The 20,706-nt window shown below is 36.6% G+C and overlaps 1 protein-coding gene across 1 annotated transcript in view; it reads right to left on the bottom strand.

Annotated features, from left to right (window-relative positions):
* Nucleotides 1-492: 492 nt before the first annotated feature.
* The window catches only part of LOC118019563 (ciliary-associated calcium-binding coiled-coil protein 1-like), a 130,889-nt gene continuing 110,675 nt past the window's right edge, over nt 493-20,706 (bottom strand). Inside the window, exons 6-8 of the mRNA XM_035018900.1 lie at nt 7,108-7,230; nt 6,563-6,703; nt 493-1,383 (exon numbers count right to left, since the gene is read on the bottom strand). Of these exons, the coding sequence (XP_034874791.1) occupies nt 1,309-1,383; nt 6,563-6,703; nt 7,108-7,230 (339 nt within the window). The 3' untranslated portion in view covers nt 493-1,308. The remainder of the gene's footprint in view (nt 1,384-6,562; nt 6,704-7,107; nt 7,231-20,706) is intronic.

Genomic DNA, 20,706 nt, shown 5'->3' with positions numbered 1-20,706 from the left:
TAAAAAAAAAGAATTTACTGGAAGCCATGGTTGCCTCATGGGGAGAGAAATGGGGGTACCCAGCTTCGGTGAAATTTATTTTTCATTGTCTACACTTTGTTGTTGTCTTTAACTGAGTGTGTATATTCCTTTATCAACTCAAATTAAAAAGAAAAGGATTTTATTTATTTATTTATCAGAGAGATAAAGAGAGAGAGAGAGAGTATAAGCAGGGGGAACAGCAGGCAGAAGGTGAGGGAGAAGCAGTCTAAGAAGGGAGCCTGATGTGGGACTCCATCTCAGGACTCTGAGATCATGACCTGAGCCGAAGGCAGACGCTTAACCGACTGAGCCACTCAGGCACTCCTAAACTGGAAACTTCTGGAAGGAACTCTCCCCTTCCTAGTAATGCTCTCCATTCTCAAATACTCTGAAGTTAAGAAATTTGGAAAGGACTTAGCTAGTAATTAATTTAATTTATCCAACCTGAAACAATCAGTTGGCAAATAGATATTTTTCTTCTAAAATCATATTTTAATAAAGGTATTTAAAGGCTTGAGATGTTTTCAATCATTCTACTGCAATATAATGGTTAATTTGAAGAGCTCTGTGAGTTTGATTTGTACTTAAGATTTTTACAATCTATATATAGGTTGGTCTTTAATAACCATTTATACATTGCTTCTTTTTATATAGGTCATGTATTCTCCTGGGAGAGTAACAAGATTAGAAATAACAAATGCAGTACAGAATAAATTAAAGTGCTTCAAACTGCATTATATAATTTCAGAAAATTAGTTTCACACTGAAACATTTAAATAAGAAAACCAAGTGATTTAAGGGGGGGGGGAACCATAGTGTATGCATTTTAATTGCTATTGTTAGCAAGTTTTATCCTTGGCAGTGTGGTATCTGTTCACAGGGCTCCAGTAATATGGCAGCTCACTGGGTCAATATGGATAAAATTATTATTATTTTTCCTTATTTAAAAATGTTGGCTTCACTCTCCCTGAAGATGAATAGCATTTATTAGTCAAAATGTCAAAGGGGTATCGTAAAAGTAATTGTATTTTTATATATAATTCTCCAAACTCTTGTGTACAAAATGTTCTTATTACACTTAGTGCCATAAATTTGGAGGCTGTTACGGGACAGGAGATAGCAAAATGGGGGCCAATACTTTTCTAATTAGTTAGGATAATAAAATGTGAGGCTTGGTTTTCCTCTCCCAACAAAATGAAGGAGATATGCTGCTCTGGAGAGTCTACTATTCTGGCTGGTTGTGTTTGGTTCTGTGAAGTTTAGCATCACTCTCCTTGTACTGAGTCCTCAGGCCTTTTTCAATTTTTCTATTCGTGCATTAAAGGCCTCTTCCTGTATTTGCAGCTTTTCGTTTATCGCGGTCTGTGAAGACAATCATAAAAAAGTGGTTATGATGGAGCTATCTTTTGCTGCACATTGTCTTTGTGGTTTTGACATACTATAGTGCCTAAAGACAGACATTATCCCTCACACACCTTCCTGTTTTGCAGACAGAGCCGTGTTTCAGCCTGTAGTGATGTGATAACACTTTATCATATTTCTCTGCACATTCCCGATGTATAGCATGGCTGCTATGAACAGGAAGTGGTATTTGGACAGCCATTTTTCACATAGCCTTGTGTTGGAAGATAGGATAATTTATCTGTATTTTCAGACGGACTTTACCAATAAGCACCGAATCAGAATAACTGCTCTGGGCTCAGTTAGTGCGGTGTTGTGTGTCCCCCCACCCCTTTGCAATGATGTTTTTGTCTCCTGTGTAAATACATTCTAAACGGGATCTCAAAAAACTTCTGTTGTGAAATCACAACACAAATAATCTCACAATTAAAACAATTCTCATAATTAAGAATATTCATCAGACATTATAACTCTTGGAATTATGCCACTTTGCGGTATAGTTTGGGTAGAAAAAAAGTACGTGATTGCTGACAGGTTTTAGTGTTTGCCGCAGCTGTGATAGCATTTAGCCTCTGGCAGTGATATTCTCTGGGCTGACATTGCTACCTGCAAAATTCCAGAAATCCTTCCACGTTATCTGAACATGAGTAGTCCCGGAAATGTCTTCCTTTTTTTCATGATGGGTAATAAAATTATGCATAGAGAAGCCAGTGGTGAGCGATGTGGCAAAACTGGTGTTTTGTTTAGGTGATTTAAAAAACATTTACGAGTGTATGAGGAGTAGTTTATACACATAACTATTAATAAGCAATTTGAAGTTTAGAATGTTAACGTCTATAACATAATTTGATGTCTTCGGGGTAACTGTATTTTGAGAAACTTCTGTTATTTCAATTTATACAGAATAAATTTAAAAACTCAAATACTGTTTTGGGCTACATATAAATTTTCATTATTATTTATTTATTTATGAGTGTAACTGTAATAGATAGTTTTGAAGTGTACACTCTGGTTACCTTATCTGATGAGATTTTGTTTCACCTTCATGGTAAGAATCAATATTTCTGAAAAGATCACACTGGTGTCAACAATTCTGGATCCTTATGTGAGTACCCATCTTTTTGATTCAAGTTTTTTTTCATTGTTGTTTTTTAAAGATTTATTTATTTTAGAGAGAGAGAGCACGCATGCGTGAGGTGGGGCAGAGGGAGAGGGAGAGAATCTCAAGCAGACTCCCTGCTGGACCTGACATGGGGCTCCATCTCACCACCCCAAGATCCTAACCTGAGCTGAAATCAAGGATACGACGCTTAACCAACTGAGTCACCCAGGCGCCCCTGGCTCAAGTTTTATCAAGCCCTAGATGAAACTCTGGCCTCTGGCTTCTCATTTTTTTCATTTTTCCTTTCTTGGTGGTTGGGTGGAGGAGGCAAGGAAGAATGAACATCGTCCTCCAGGTTACAAAGGAACTCTGTCATTTTTCAGGAATCACTAATCCCCTTGGTCATGGTTTTAGTAGAGGTGGAAAAAACATTGGTCTAGGAGATGGAGACATAGGGATTAATTTAGTTATGTAGCTTTGGACAAGTCCCTGAGCCACTTTGGGGATTAGTTCTTATCTGAAAAATTAAGTAGTTAAAAATTAAGTATGTTAACATTATATGCTAACTTTTAAATTCATAATTCCAACTCTTAATTTTCTGATATATTCACCAATGTTATATTTCAGTAATACAGCCTTGTGAAAGATTTTTAAAATACGTTACTCTTGCTTCTTTCTGGCGTGCAAACTATTAGACCATAGAGGAATTGAAACGGTTTGAAGAAATAATCTTGTCACAATTCCAAAGAATTGAGAAGCACCACTCTAACTAAACAGCTAACTCTTCCCACGTTCAATTAATGTGTTCAATGTCCACTAATAATTTCCTTTCTTTCAACTAAGGACGCAGCTACTATTATCTACCAGCTTCTGTTTCATGGTGTCACCAGTGTTTGCACATTAACTTGGAGGCCTTTCTGGTATTTCACTGAGACAAAATTCATCGACACAGGTGTGGGCTTGTGGGAGAAGGTTCGTGAGGGTAAGGTGCAGGCCGAATAGCGTTGTGTGCTGACAGGAGAGCTACATTTCAGATCTCTAGCCTATGGTGATCAGTACTTCGGTTCAGACCCAACCAGCAGCACCTGGACGAAAAGCCTCCTGCTCTGGACAAGAACGAGGTTGTCATTAGTCTACCATGTCTCCTTGTTATTCCTCGGAACACTGCTGAGCAGATTAGCTATCCCACCAACCACTAGCATAGGAAAAGTTTCTATTGCCTTTAAGGGAAGAATGGAAAACCCATGACCTGGGTTCAATAGCCTCTCACTGACCACTACCTTGAGGTATTCTCCCACTCAGCTTTTCTAACCTGGAAATTCAAGTTGACCTAAAAATACCTATAGTCCTAAGATGGCAAACTTCCCTCAAGGTTTTTACATTATTTTACCCTGTTGCTTAGGGCCAACAGCCAGCATTTAATGTAAGAATGTAGTGTTAGTATTCATATTTTTCTGAAACGTAATTCTTTAAATATATTAAAGTTTGCTCCATTGGGTATAATTTTATTATACAACTCAGGGCCAAAATAATTTCATTTTGAATGTATCTTTAAAATTAAAATACCTAAACTATATAAGCTTAAAATGTTTGCTCTATTCAGTATAATTTTAATTAATATCTCAGGGCCAAGATAACTTCATTCTTAATAAATCTCTAGAACTATAAAGTTCGTCAATGGGAAAGTAAGTGGATTAACATAAAAAATTTAAAGATTCACACTACATTCTCTGAAATTTCTGAATTACAGAAAGGGAAAAATGCCTGAAACCACACTGGAGAAGGAGCTCTAAAAACTGTATTCAAAACATGAATTCTCTACTGCCTTTTCCTCCAAAAATTATAATAACAGCATGGCTCTTAAATAAAGGAGAAAAAAAAAAAACTATTGGAAAATTGAAAACATCTTGCAAAAACTAATTCATTAAATGGTCCTACAGCAAGTCAGCGTGTTCCTACACTGACCACTGACATGTGGCTACCTTTGAACAGGGATGCTGTAGTTTTAAGAGCCAGCAACATTGGAAGGCAGGGTTTAGAAGGGGAAAATAACTTACCTATCTAAAACAGGGGAAAAAATTTAGGTAGGCAGAGAGTAATTAAACTTGGGACTTGACCAAGACACAAGGGTAAACACTGAAATCGTGCCATACCACCAGAGTATTAAAGTCCAAAGTAGTCTGGTCGTGATATTAGAGGTTGTGTGGTTTTTGCGGATAACACTGGGATTGGAACGAGAATCCAGGTCACAGCTCCCATTCAGGGTCTTTCAACAGTTCCTGACCCTGGAAACACTGGATAAATGATTTAGTCTTTCCGTGTCTATCATTTTTCAATTTATTTATCAGGGAAGTGCCTGGCTCATTCTCATGTAGTTTACCAGGACTATTGAGAGAAAAGACATAAAGGGGTTTGCTAGAACTTGAGACATCGTATAAATCCACATCACCAAGCCATTTTATTGAAAAATTGGCAGTAATTTGGCCCAGACTAATGTCCATGAATCCACTTAAAATGGAAATGATTGTGGCACCTAAAGGATCTGCATCCCCCACCTCTGGTCCAAGTCCTTTCTATGCCTAATTGCATTTAGATGAACAAGCTAATGAACTTCCAGCCGCAGCAAGGTTGGCTTTAGGCCAAAGGGACAATAACACACATATACAGCAATCATATTCTTTCTGTTATAGAGTAGTGGTATAAATGTTGCAAACTCTAACAGTAAAAAAAAAAAAAATTCAATGAACAGTTAAAAATATACTGCTCACTACATGGAACATGGCCTTGGTAAAGATGTTTTCAATTTTGGGGGCCTGCAAACAATTCTATTACTGTCTAGTAGTTCCTCAGCAATAATTTCAGAGCTGCCGGTTGGCAAAGGAGCCCAGGGCCATGATTATACATAAACTATATTTAGATGAAATGTTATCAAATCTAAAAAGGAGATATGTTCTGAACTCAGTTTAATTCAACTGCACTCTGCCCTTCCACACAGTAACCAGTTATTACATTCATGGGATTGTTAACAATAAAGCTTTGTGTAAAACGTGTTCTACCACTATTTCTGGTAAACACTAAACACCCCTTATTAAGCTGAGGACTTTGGCTGATTCTGTTGGTATCAAATCATTAAATGTTATATAAATAGTGCATTAAAGTTTGATGATTAGACAAGTAACAAGGTATGCTTATGCCAAGCTAATCTTTTGCTCTTTCTAAATTAGTTGTTAATATAGTGTGCTTTTTATATATCAACTTATGTTCAGATAACAATTAAATCTTTCCCTGAGATGCATTAATATTTTAAACATGTAGTTTGTTGTTCTATTGATTCATGGTCATTTCTACAAGAAATTGTAAATCTTCTTAAAGTATGCAATTCACTTATTTAACCATTTTGCCTGAAAAATGATGCAAGTCTTTGTGTTGAGGTAGAGATGGGTTTTTGTTTTGTTTTGTTTTGACAGGAAAAAAAGGTTAGACATAAAGTTAAGCTGACTGATCCCTGAGTGGCAGTTGCTACCGGGATGGCTGTCCCATCACCATTTCCAGGCAGCCTTTGGTATATATTGCTTAGCTATTAGTGGTACATAAAAAGGAACAAACTCTCCGAGAGGGAGTTCAAGGATTTGAAGGCCTCTCTTTAGAAATTTGGTGGGAAGACTTACCTAAGAATTATGGTTGATCTTCTGTGTTTGCTGTTAGAAAGGTACTCAATTTACTCTTGCATGAGCCATGTTTACAGTATGACGGGCATGAAGTTTTTACCGTTTTACTTTTTGGGTTTTGATGACGGATGATTGTGGAAACTGGCAACACACCCTACTCTAGGTGCTGTTGGGGAACCTGTTTCGTGTGATCTTATTGAGTCTCAGATGACTCAACTGTGAATTACGGGGAGATGTGAAATTGAAGTCCTCCATCATAAGCATCACTCTTGCTGGCGGAGTGTGGGTAGTGTTTACAGACATTAAGGCTCAGGTTGGCTAATTAACCAGTAATAATAAAATAAGTGAGCACACTATCAAGGCTGAGTACCTGAATGCCAATTAAAATATCATCTGTGACTTGATCCAGAACTGCTTTTATATCTTTGATGGTGAAACCCACTAAAGGATCCACGTCGGAAGTGTTGGCTTCTGACTGGGATTCCTCAGGGCCTTGTTCTTGATCCAATCCCTGGAATATTAAAAATAAAGAACACTCAGGTGACTTCTGGAACGTTCAGTGATTTATATGTAACCTAAAACTTCCCCTGGGTACTTTTCTACAAGGAATGATGTTGATCTGGAAGATTTTGATTGGATGTTATCCTGCATTTCTGTTATTCATGAGCATCAGGACAGATCAAGTCATGGTGCTGCTAATCAGTGCTTACTTTGAGGAAAGTGGAAGTGGAGAGATTGAAATTGCTGAGCCATCCTCAGCTGGCCCACGAGCAAGTCAACCCTAAAAGAAATATTTATACTGAACTGGGAAAAATCAGAGGGAAAGAAAATGGAAGAGCATTTGTTTTTTTCCCTCCTGCCCATAGAGAATAAAATGCTGAGACAAGGTGAATTAAGAGACAGAAGGAAACCTACCTTCATTTCTGTATCCAATGTTGGAGGTGGCTCTATGAATGTTGAATAAATATCAAATGAGATTCCTTCTTCTAGAGGATCCGGAAAGAGACCACGTGAAGCCTTGACAACCTCTAACACTTGCTGGAGGGGAAGAAAAGAGCTGTATCATGGTGACTAACCACAATTTCAGCCAATTCATTCATTTCCCTTTCTATATTGTAATGAATATATAGTATATAATACACAGCACATATTATATAACATATATCATACAACCTATTATCAATTAAATTAATTAAAATTATATGATAATATATAATTATGTATAATTAATGCACATATAATTTTATATAAGTGTGCATATGCATATATATAGTGCCAAGTCTATTATATTTTAAGTGCTATTTCCTCTGAATGCTTGACACCACCGCCCTCTTAGTTCTCTTTCGCTTTTTGCTCTCTGTATCTCTGTATCTGATAATTAGCATTTTATTCTTCCCACTGTCTTATTCTCTTTCTATACTATGTGGCTTAGGACTTCATTTTTTAAAAATTTTTTATTGTTATGTTAATCACCATCCATTACATCATTAGTTTTTGATGTAGTGTTCCATGATTCATTGTTTGTGTATAAAGGACTTCATTTTATACTGTCTTGATCTTTAAATGTTTTATGTGTCAGTGTTCCCTTCCTGTTGCCTACAAGCTCTCTGTAGGTAGAGACCGTGCTTTAGATCCTCCGTATATCTTCTCCAGTTCTGGCAGAGTTTGGGTGCTTGAAACATTCACCAACAGCCTAATTGTGATCAATGTTACTCAGCAGAGTGTGGCCATTCTTGGGGGCAATGGCAAAGTGGCCACCGAGAACTTGGTGATGAGGACAATAAAGACTCTGAAGGTTAATGCATAAAGCCAGTACACTATGAATCAGAGAGGAGATCTGCAAAACCAACCAAAAACACAGAGGGTGAGGCAAGACCTCACCGTGAGCACTTGAGAATTTTGTAGCAAGTGTGTAAATCTGAGGGAGGGCGATGGTTGGTCAACACTGGAAATGAAGAAACGGGAGTCAAGTCAACTTAAGCAGTGTCCATCTCACTGTGACTTGAAGGTGAGAAGAGGAGGGTACTGATTACAGCAAACATCTGAATCATTTAATTAGTTCCTCTTGTTCTGATTCTGTGTTTAACAAGCAACATCTTGATCATAATTTGACTTCCCATCTCCATTGATCTATAAAGATGTACCCTGCTCAGTGCTTTGATCTTCATGCCTATTGCATTCCTCACTGTACATTGGTATGTTGATGTTCTCATTTATACAGTGAGCTTGCTTTTGAGGCCCAGAGGTGAAGCCACCCACCATGTGCTGACAAAGACAGACCCTGAACATACATGTTTAAAGACAAAACCCTGGAAATGCATAAAATCACCAGCTAATTACCATCCTACGGGACTTGGAAAAATCTGAAATCATCATCCATTCCTTTCTAACTTCTCCACAATATTTCAGGTTAACTTACCTGTTAAACATGTGGTCATGTATAACTTATAGGTTGTAATGTTTCATCGTTTGAATATTAATAATGTTTTCTTATTTAGATAGGTTTGGGAATGTCCTGAAAGCTCAAGCTATTGCTTGGTCATCCCAGTGTATTTTGCATTGAATTCATATTATTAACTTTAATTCGATTTTATAGGAAGCTGCTGCTTAGTATAAATATAGAGAAGAACTGAAGTGTTAGGACTCTGTAGTCAACACAGTTTGGAAACCAAGTGATTAAATGGTTGGCTTAAGGTCAAATCATCACTTAGTGCCTGGGCTGGGAGTTAAACCCTGCTGTGCCAACTTCTTGTCCTGGGCAGTTTTCAGTATCCATGTCATCATGTTGCCATACTTGGAAATTATTACTATTAATCATTTAATCTCTATTCTGTTAGGTGACATCATTCCAGATCGTTCTTCTTAAGTTGACTAAATGTTAATCAAAATAGAATCTAAAAAAATATATATATAAGAACAATTCTTTTCTGTCATCATATTCATGTCATTTTTTCCCCTAAATGGGACATACAAACATTTTCTTCTTCCCACAAAACTATTTGTACCTTTTTTCATCATGCTTGTTTTTCATCCTCCCACACCTTATATTGCTCTTTATTTTACCAAGCTAGGAAAATGAAACAGCTAAATATAATTTAGTGTCCTTTGCAACATTATCAGTAAAATAAATAAGCTGCACATGGGAATCTAGAGACGAGGGCAGATGATGAGTGGTATAGACTTTCACAGAGGGTGAGGAATAGGAATTTGGGGGAAGTGGTGCTGAGTTAGCCATTGGAAAGCAGAGAGAAAGGAACCCAATAGGGTTTACTGCATTTACCGTAGACCCAGGGAAAGACAGCATGAGCAAATCTTCAAGGTAAAATAGTTCTTTTAATGAAGCAGAATTTTATTTTGTTGCTCTTGCCAAATTTGTCTTGCAACTCTGCTTTTCTACACACAGGCTCTTTCTGCAAATTGTTTCTGTGCCCTTGGTGGAAGTTCTCAGCAGATGGCCTCCACGTCCTGGTGGTAGCCGATTCCCCCCGCCTCCCCTTGTGCCCTTTTTTCCATCGGATCATACACGTGAGTGCAAGCAGATATTTGTGTGCAAGTTTCGTCCCTCACACCTCTGTGGTCCACGTTTCTTTACAAGGCTCATCTGAACTACTTGCCAACTATCCACTTTTCCTGGTCTTTGGCATTGGTTGTGTGTGTGTGTGTGTGTGTGTGTACTGGGCACATACTCGGGAACTTGGACCACTCCCAGCCCCACATTATTATTATTTTTTTTGGTGGAGTGAAACTCCTGTTTATCCCAAGAATCTCTTTTGCTTGATTTTTATGAATATAACTCATAGCTCATACAGGTATTCATTTGATTTAATTCCTGCACAAAAACTGGGGGTGAGAATTTCTTCAGAGTGTTTTGCATACTATCAGTGAACCAGATCGTAGCTACATTTTTCTCTTTCACAGAGAGTTACATTTGGCTTTGTTACTAAGATACTACAAAGGAAAGAAATGTCCCAGTTTCAGATGGGGGTAAATATAAAGTCATCTCATTAATAATAAGAAGGCATACTGTCAAATATACAGTTTGAAATAAACCTAGTGCCAGAAGCATCATAGTGATTTTTCCCCCCATTAAGTAATCTTTTTAAAAAACAAGTTTAAGGAAAATTAGAATCAATAATTGTGGTGAGAGCACAGAGCCAGCAAATATGTTTAAATGAAACCGTCTGATGCAATACTTTCTTAAAAAAATACAATTAGGCCTTTGTATTTTTTTTAACAAAACCTCATGTTTTACAACATCACTGGTTCTGTAATAAAATCTATTTAAAACAGAAAGACATGGTCAGCTTTATTAAGTTAGATTTTCTGAAAGAACGTTATAATTTCCTCAAGTCTATGAATAGTTGGGGCAAATTAAATAAAGCTAGTTTTATAACTATTTTATACATTCCTGTAGCATTGTAATTGTCTCATATTTTTTTCCTCAAAAGTCTAATATGTTACCTCTTAAACCTAGGAAAATAAAAACAGAAAAAGGATCAAGTATGTTTATTAAAAAAATGCTCCTATTTCGTACCCTGAGTTAGCAAGCACCCTTTCTTCTTCTCTAAGAGAATAGCACCCATAATCTTCAGATCAGGAAACAAAGGAAAAGACTTTAAGTGACTTGCCTGAGGCCTAATGCTGAGATTAAAAATCAGGAGTTTCTGATTATACACATACATCCATTTGGCCAAATGATTGGTTTTGCTTGACTTTCAAATACCCCCTAAATATTACTTTGAATGTAAAGCAATAAATGTGTTTCTCTTGCCATTTTTGAGTGCTTGCACACAAATGGATATAATAAAAACAATCATGTTGTTCCATGTGAATGCCATTTATATTTTTTCTGATAATGAGCAGACCATTTGAACCAAGGTGAGTACATTAAAAGCTCTAATAAAGAAGAGAATAGATTTCTAAACAGAATAATGGACTGTTAAGTGAACATACAATAAATAACTTCTACAGATGTGGTCGCTAGAAAATTAGTTTTGCATAACTTACCAATATACATTTCCCCCAGATGTTATCTGTTACATGAAAATTAACTTAAGTTAGCTATATTGTTCATTATGTGCACACTGCATTAGTGTTATTTAAGATGGTTTACAATCTGAGCTTTAGTTGAATTGTGCTATGGTATTTAAAGAATATCAAGTAAATGGCTTTTTGGTATAATTTAATACTCATAAGTACAAAATTTCATCACTAAAATATTATGTAGGTTTTAAAAAATCCAAGATCTTTACAAGCCAAATGAAATCACTAGAATACTTTTAAGATGTTACATATTCAATATAAAATGGACATTTATCATGGGAATAAGTGATAGGAATTTTGAGTCCTCCTGGAACTAAGTACAGGGTCAGTGTAGGTTTGAAGAATGCTTATAGGAATTAGAATCTGCTTCGGATCTTACTGTGTCTGAGAAGAAGTATAAAAATTATATCTGAAAATTGTGTTACTTCATGCTTTCTTTTTCTATTTTATGTGTTAGTATTATTGATAGTACGAACTCTGGCTTACTGTTTTTGTTATTGTGTTGTTTTTTAAATGTTTTTTTTTTGTTATTTATTTTTTTATTGTTTTTCTTTGGAAAAAATTGTGGATGGATTTGTGGGTAGTGGTTGTACTGATGACATCTATGATCAAGGTGGCAATTACTAAATGATTAAATCCAATTATTAAAATATTCAAGATATTAAAACATGCCATTGAAATGACAACTCACCACTGTTTTGAATAGCAGAAAGCAAGATAAATCTGTTAAAACTTTTTTGGAGCGATAGAAATACATACAAAAAACTGGTATGCTTTAAAAAGACATTTGTTTCAAATTGTCAGATGATGACTTCATATGTAAATCAAAACTTACTATAAAATGTGAAAGTTTCAAAAAGCAAACTTTATTGCAAACATTTCCCAATACTAACTAAGGAAAAAAGGCACAAAAATTCCTGTAATGTTTTAACTATTTTCTCCCCTTGAAAAAAGGCATTACTCATTTGCAAGTCTAATGAAGAGGTACATGTGTGGTTCTGGAAATTTTTAACAAAAATTGTAACCCCTTGCCCACAATATACTACACAAAAAGTAACAACACATGAGTGCCACCTGCAAAATGCAATAAACTCTGGTAATATCATACTGAGGCCATAAATTTAAAATCAAAAGAGAGGAAATTCAAAAGCTCAGATTATCAGAGAAACTTCAATTAATCCATTTCTAAAGTGTTTTCTTTTGTGTTCGGGCCATTACAAACTTCTTAATATACCCCATAAATGTAGAATATCAATTCTGCTACAACAGTCCTCCTCCCCCTTTGCATTTTTGACTTGGAAATAAATTTGCAAATGCAGCATATTAATTTTCTTTCCTGTGCTTAATATGCAGTATTTACATTTTGAAAAGGTTCAAAATGTTGCCAGGCTTCTGCAGGGTATGAATAGACATCTAATAACAACTTCTATTTTTATCCACAACATACTGGCAGTTTGAACATCTATAACTTAACAGAGCTTTGAGACCACCAGATCCACATGCCGATCACCTCAACAGTGACCTGTGACACAGGACAAGTTAGGACAGGAAATGAAGACTACCCATTCCAGCTGAAGTGGCAAGGAGGAATTTAAGTTGGCAGGCCCACAGTAAACCAAATTGCAGTCTGGCTAGGACACTTGAGTTAACACCTTGTGCCCATTTTTATTTATATCTCTTGATTTGATCTTGTTTAACTTGGGCTTGAAATTTTTTTAAAAAGTGAAATAACGAAAGAAACCAATTCCAGAGTATTTTAGACATCTTTAGTATTTCCAAGTGTGGTTCTACTTAAGGCCAACATTACAATTTGAAAAGAAATCTGAATACTCCTATCTTAATGACCTCAGACAACAAAATCCTCTCTAATGAATTTGAAAAAAAAAAAGTACCTTCTTGTAGTATAAATGCAATTTAAAAGGAAAAGATGTTTTGATCTGGCTCTGGTGTAAACATTTCCCGAGGGATAGAACAGTTCTTCAGATACCCAGATATTTTCTAAAGATGGCAATAATCTGGAAGATAGACCACTGAATTATAGGCTTTCAACTTGGCTCTATTCCTAATTGTGTGATGCTAAGAAAATCCCTAGGCCTCAGTTTGTTTATCTGTAAGAGTAGGATAATGATAATTGCTACCTGGCTACTTCATTGGATTGTTTCAAGCACAAATTAGATAATGTGGATGAAAATTCTGGGAGTTCTTCAAAGGGAAAGTATTATTAAACCCAAAGGTGTATTATTATTATTATTTATAATTACTGTTATTATTGAAAGGATCATCTTTCTAATGCCAGCGCTGGAAGACAGAGTAGAGTAGCCATATTAAGAATACTGGTCCATGCTATTTCTATATGAAATTGTTAACATTGCCCCAAGAGTCCAGCTAATGCAGAAGAGTTTGTTAATAAGGACACACCATCACCCTGTTTCCATACAGTCATAGCCTTTAAATTACCAAATATAAATCCAATGTCATCTTATTTGAAGAATTCCTTGGACCCAAATAACTTCTCTCTGGAGACCTAGAGAACATGACATAGTTAGCTGTTCTGTGGCACGATCGGGACTGAGACAAACCATGTATTTAGAAAAGGAGAATGTTTACATCTAACTTTCAAGATTAGAAAAGCTGCCCCTCCCCCCTTCCCCACCCAATTTATCACTTTTTTCACCTTTCGTTTTTCAGCATCCAGTGTGGTCTGTGGTTGTCCAGACTGAGTTCACTTCCAAAAGATTCCCTTTAACAGATGTCGTCAAAGGTAAGGAGTTAGGGCCTATAGGACACATTTTTTGCGTGTCCTTCTTGTGAAAAATGAAACGCCAGAGCTCTTGAAACTGCTAAGTTCAACTTTGTACTTTTGGTTCTTAGATTGACCTTATCTTGCAACTTCCTCAGGGTGAGAGAGGGAAAGTATGGTTGGTTCTATTATAAATAATTGGAAAATAATTAATGCTTTTCAAAGATTTTTTTTAAAGATTTTATTTATTTATTTGACAGAGAAAGACACAGTGAGAGAGGGAACACAAGCAGGGGGAGTGGGAGAGGGACCCAAGATATTTTTAAAAAGCCACTCAAGAGTATATTTGTTTAGCTTACTAAGTTACACTCTAAAAGGCATATCCTTGAACTCAGTGTAAAGTATTTCAAACAGTTCTGATCATGGATAAATGCGTTTTGGCTTCATCTTGGCATTCTATTTAAAGCTTGATGGTTTTTAATATTTAAAATTGAGGAAATACTCTAAATTATCTCCTGTTTCAAGAATTAAGTATCAGTATCTGTAAATTAGTCAGCATGATAAAGATGAGTTATGCAATTATCTTTGCCGAAAGCCAGTGTTGAATTTTCAAATATAAATTTAAAAAATTGACTTTACATATGTTGCATTCTAATTATATCTTATGATAGCTTCTATGAAGATGAAATTATTTCATGGCCTTTATATTTGCGAATACTCTTTTTGAGCAAGTACCTGGAATAGAAGAGAATAGATAATAGATAATGAATAGAAGAGAAACTACGGTAAATGAAGGAACCCTAAGTCTTTGGTTCTAGTCTTTCTCTTTTCACGGACTTCCTGTTATTTTCACAGCTTAAATTACCTGAGTAAGAGGAGACTGAAACTATTTGGATAAAGCTATCCATGTAATTTACTTAACTTCAAAGCATACCAATTGACTTGCCCTTCAGTCCTGAAGTCATCATCCGTTGGAAGCAAAAAAAAAAACCCTCCAAAACAAAAAAATTTCTTAGAACTATATTGAAATTAATTTCATTTAGAAATATAAAGTTTTATTTTTTTAGGCCAAACTAGAATGTTTGTAGAGTGCTATGAAGTCTTTAGAGCAGTCAACATACTATTATTATTCCTGACCTCTTAGACCCAAGATGTCTATTTTAAGTAATCTGACATTAAAAATATGCTGACAAATATAGATTAAAAAACAACACAGGAAGTTGTAAATCAGTTGGTAACCCTTAGCATCAAGGAAATAAGAGACCACGAAAATGTAGTCATTTACTTTAGTCAACCTCAACTTTAATTTTTAACTAAAGAAAATTCGCAGAAGGCATGATGTTTACATTTTGGATATTTTATTCATAGTTTGTGTGTTTCCTTTTTCTCCAGTGGGCTCATAAATTATTACAAGGAAACATGTTGTCACAGTTATAAATATTTCCCCCTCAGCCTAGCTCCCTCCACCATCCCTCCCCCAGCCCTCCTTTTAAAATCTCCACTAACTGGTTCTTTAAGTGCAGTAGTCATTCTTCTTTGATCAGCAGGGCAGGATTTTCGTGCTTCTGAGAAAACTGCTGTTGATTACTCTTGTGTCCCTGGCGTTCTGGAAACAGGGCTCTTTCACGGAGCACCCAGGCCCTTCCTTCCATGCCGGGCAGCCCATTATTATATACATGGGGGTGTCATTATTTCAATAACCTAAAAAGAGTCTTGTCTTTCTTTCCCAGGAACAGCTCTAGGTCCTCTAAGTTTCCGAGGCTTTTCAGGGAATCGGAATTCTTGGAAATTAATTACAAAACTGGTTTTGTGAACAATGGCATACATAGCAATAGATTTTTGCAAAAAAGACCTTTCGCTTATAATCTGTTAAAAAGAAACTGAAATCATGGCAACTCTGAAAAATTTAGGTGGTATCTGTGTTCCAGATTTGAATGTTTTAGAAATCTGGATCCCCCCCCCCCCATTAAATGTGTAGTCAGAGTCCTGCATTGGCTCTACCACTCAGTAGAGAGTATCTCTGGAGCATGTTTTCTTTATTTGTAAAATCAGGGGGTGAGGCTAGGTCATCTCTAGTTCAGTTACAGATGCTATATCCTACGTTACTAAATTTCAAGTGGCCTTTTCTCTAATTATACAAGCCTCGGAGTTGCCAGGCTCTGCAGATCCTCAGATTCCGTATTTTTCTGTCATGATGTAGAAGAATATTTGGATGACAGTCTCAGTACTTAATGGAATCTTAGACAGGCTGCAGCTTGTCCATTTATTTCTACTTAATTATCTTCCACAAACCTGTTCCTCCTTCATTTTCTTCATCACTCAATGACATCACCGGCTTCTTGGTTTCTGGACTCAAAATGTTGAGGTTGTCTTCAGTTGGTCCCTCTCCCTTGGTCCTAACATTAAATCAGGTGTTGGGGGCACCTCTGTGATGTGTCACACCTGCCCCTTTCTTTTTCTTAACCGCGCCCACCGGGTAGCCTCCAGAGCCAAGATCTTGCCTTCAGAGATCATGAACTCCAGCCACACCGCATTACTACTTTCCCATGATGCACACTGCCTACAACATAGTGGGGGCTCGATAAACATTTGCTATGGGGACAAAAGAAAGCCAGCCAGCCAGCCAGCAAGGGTGAATGGAGGTGCTTTCCCAGCCATGAGTGTTACCTGTGCTGCCCTCTTTGCTTGGAGGGCACTTCTTCCGAATCCTGGCCAATCAATATTCCATCTGCCCTGCCAGGCTAGCTCATTCACTCCGGGGAAGTTTTCCTTGGTCTCCCTTGTGCTTCAGAGGATTTTGCTTATTCCCCTTGCAGAGTATTTGTTCCATTGTACTTGGGAGTTATAGCCATGCAGGAGGGATTTCCCACCACTTTGTGGAAATGACTTGAGGGCAGAGACCGTGTCATTCATCTTGGGACCCTAGCTCAGGTCTTTGTACAAAGGTGGCATTCATTAGGTGTTAAATACTCCATTAGGGTAACCATTCATTTAAAAATTTTCAGGGCTGCCAATTTGTTTGATCTGCCATGATTCAGTTTTAAAAGTTTAACACGAAAAAATGTACCACCTGGAGAAGCAAATCTGATGGTTTATTATTGCATCAGGGCAATACATGTATTTCTCAGTTACAAATGAGTCCTAGAGTATTTGCTCGATTACTATAATGCCAAACAACAAAATCATCTCTCACTGACATGACTGCATTGCTTAAACTAAGAGTTGTTTTACACAGTATGGTCTAAAATTCTAGAGAATTCCTCAGAGATACCATTTGCCCCTCCACAGCTCCCGATGGAAGTAACATTAACATCAGAAAATCTCTGGATTTTCTGAGTTGCTCAATGCCAGGGTCCATGGTTCACATTGTTCTCCATGGGCCACCTACCTGCATCTCCAATCCTCAAAACAAATGTGAATGGTACCCACTGGTGTTGTGGCAGCACTGGCCACCATCCAGGAAAATGAACGTTGCTGGTAAAGAAACTCTCATTTACTGAGAATCTACTCTGAACCTGGCATTGAGCTAGTTAGAAAGCACATTATAAATATTAGGGCCTTCAATTCATACTGCATTGTGAAGAGAGGTTTTATTGACCTCATTTTTTGAATGAAGAACCTAAAGCTCACAGAGGTCAAGGTCACACAACTAACTAGAGAATGGCAAATTCCGGCAGAACTTGAACCCAGATCTATTTGACTCCATAGCCCATGCACCTAATCCTTGGCGGCAAGTGCAACCCCACTGTTTTTTCGTTTGTTTTTTGGTTTTTGGTTTTTTGTGGAGTCCCAAAAGTGTTTCTCTCTGCTTTACAGGTGAAAAAATACAGGATCAGGAAAGTAAAATGATATATGCATACTAGGGATCTGAAAGCATAAGTTCTCAGGGAATTTCAGAAACAATTTGTTCACTGGTTCCTCGCAGCCCTACTGTGCATAATTCCAAATTAACTCAACAAAAGTAAGACATGGAGATTGTAATTTTTTTTAAGATGGCAAGATGTAAAAGGCATTTGTTTTATAAACAAATTTGAGAACATGCTTAATTCATTTGTGTAAACAGGAAAGTATAGGAGCATCAGTTTGCTGTTGGTGACTAAAACTGCATGTTCCCGCTCAAACAGCATTTTGTCTCATTTGTTGTAATTGTAATTATTGTTTTCTTTGGAATCACAGTTTTTTCTAGGAACAGGCACATGCAGAAAAGCAACCAATAACCTAGACAGTTAAAAAACACGTTGAGAAATGAGTATGGTTGTGTGAACAAATCTCTTGTGATTATTCTTCCACTGTGTGCTGTAATGTGCTTTAAATCCATTTCCATATTTTTAATTAACACTTAGTTCCAAAAAACTTTCTGGAGGCCATTTAAATCACAAATGGAGGAAAAAACAAATTTGCTTTATCAGAAAATTGACTATAGACTATTTTGATGGCTTTTATTATTTTTACATTTTAATGATTAAAATTAAATATAGCCCGATTACTCACGACAGAAGACAGTGAAATAATTTTCATGGCTGATATAATTTTAAAGTCAAACCTGGGTGAATGAGATATTCGTTCTGTTGTGGACGAGTTTCATTGTCCATCCTGTGGCTCTAATTTCTGATCAGTCCCATCCATTTCATGAAAGGAATTAGACAGCTGTACCAAGTTACTCTTCTAGCGGAGACCCAGTGGTGCTTTGGCTTGATCTCAACAGCTGTCCTATAGGAACTATAGTGTTTGTTCTGTCTCACAGATTTTAGACACCTGTTTTCATAGTTTGAATCATTCATTTCTTTTGAGTGAAAAACAGAAGGCACAAATTTTATTTTAAAATTCTTTGCACCAAAATATCACCTGCTATATTGAAACACAGTCATTGTCATAAGGCATAACTGTAGCTCTCTGAGGATGCTTATTCATACGTGATCCTACAACAAAGGCCACTGTCCTCGTCTAGAAAATGGGGATAATAGTAGTTACCCACCACATGGGATTTGTAAAGATTAAATCAATATGTGTAAAGCACTTACAAAATGCCAGGCATGTAGAGACAGCTTAACATGTGAAGCTTGTTTTTCTTTTAAATATATATTTCCATGTCATTTATGTCTACAGTAACGATAAACAAAGATCTCTTGAGGGTAGGGACTTGGTCTGTTTTGTTTGCCACTTCACCTCCTGGCAGGCGGTGGATAAATAATGGGGAAGTAATAAATATTTATTGAATAATTAAATGTAGAAAATCACTGTGGTCAATAGATCATTCTACCACCATTTCCCCCTGCCATAGAAGTCTACTGACATACAAGGTCCCAAATTTTACGATTTTTTTCTGTATCTCCTCCCTGCCACCAGCCCATGCCCCCAACTTTGGCCATCTACTATGACCTATAACTCAGACTGCTCCTCATCTGGGTGTCCAGACTGGCTTCTTGACTGGACATATTCTCCCCACTATTAATGGTTCGATTCTTCCAAAAGGCATCCATGTGAGATGGAGTTATGCCAAATGAATAGACTGTGGTGGTAAAACTGGAATATTAGGATGAGTGTAGCCTTTTCCCTGATGAAGAAATTATTCAGGCCAGGAAAAGCCTTGAAGGATCGTTCTGGTTTTCACACTTGTATGAACACAGCCCTGGCATGAAGGGTTGCTAATGAAGCCAGAGAATGTGGCCCAGCATGTTAATTTACTTGATGCAGGGTACTTCCTGGTATTTATAAATGAACTCCATACATTAGGCAACTGATATTTAGATAAGAAAATCAGAAAACAGCACATGCTGTAATATAGTGCTTCAGCAGATTGTAGTATCAATCTATTCCTGCAAAGCTAACATCATTTAAGTAATCAAAAACAAGCAAGGACAATGAGCTACTGTTTTGAGATCCTGTTAGAAATAAGAAACCAGGACTAAAACCATTCAAATAATAAAGGTAAATTGCAAAACTAAGTCATAGTATTAATTAGGTTAATCTAATTATACAATCTACAACTGAGCCTTAACCGATTTTGGATTGGGGTATCATTGTAAACATCAGCCACCTGATTATCATCATTGTCCTCAGAGAAGATGAAGCTTTTACCTTTGAGGGATCTGGTGTTCAAGGCATGTTTTGAAGAACAGATAGAATATCAAAATGTTATGAAAAGGCACATTCTATTTCTTAAGCTTCTAGTTGTATTTGAAACATTTTATTCTGTTCATTTCAGCAATGATGGTAAATACTAAGAAACATCTGGGAAGATAATATTTTAGTCATTCTTTATTCTAAAAAATAGCATTTACCTTACAGTTTATTTTGTTATAATTCGTTTGCTTACTTGCTCATTGGCAAATAATTTTATTTTTGGTTGTAGACACAGAGGTACAGCCTTATAATTGATTTATCCTTTTATTAGATCGATTTTCCTGCTGGTAGATCATAAGGCATTTTATTATTTTAGCAAGAATTTTTTAAAGCGTTTGCTGCTACATCTCTGAACTTCACCATCTCACTAGCATCTGTCAGATTTAATCACCTACAGAACTACCTTATAAAGATTACCTTATCAGAAAAAGCATCAACTTGTGAGCTTCGGTGTGAGAATTGCAAAATAGAGCCAAGCTACACTAACAACTGCGGTGCTAATTTATTGTAAATTATGTTTTTTTTTTGTTTGCAGAGATAAGATACGAGAAGTGTTTCTATTTAAATTCATTTCCTATCATTTCAACATAAATACAAAACAGCTCGAC

This window comes from Mirounga leonina, unplaced genomic scaffold (genome assembly GCF_011800145.1).
Source record: "Mirounga leonina isolate KUSES-001 unplaced genomic scaffold, KU_Mleo_1.0 Mir_108, whole genome shotgun sequence".
Lineage (NCBI taxonomy): Eukaryota > Metazoa > Chordata > Mammalia > Carnivora > Phocidae > Mirounga > Mirounga leonina.
This window is presented reverse-complemented; position numbering and strand designations above follow the sequence as displayed.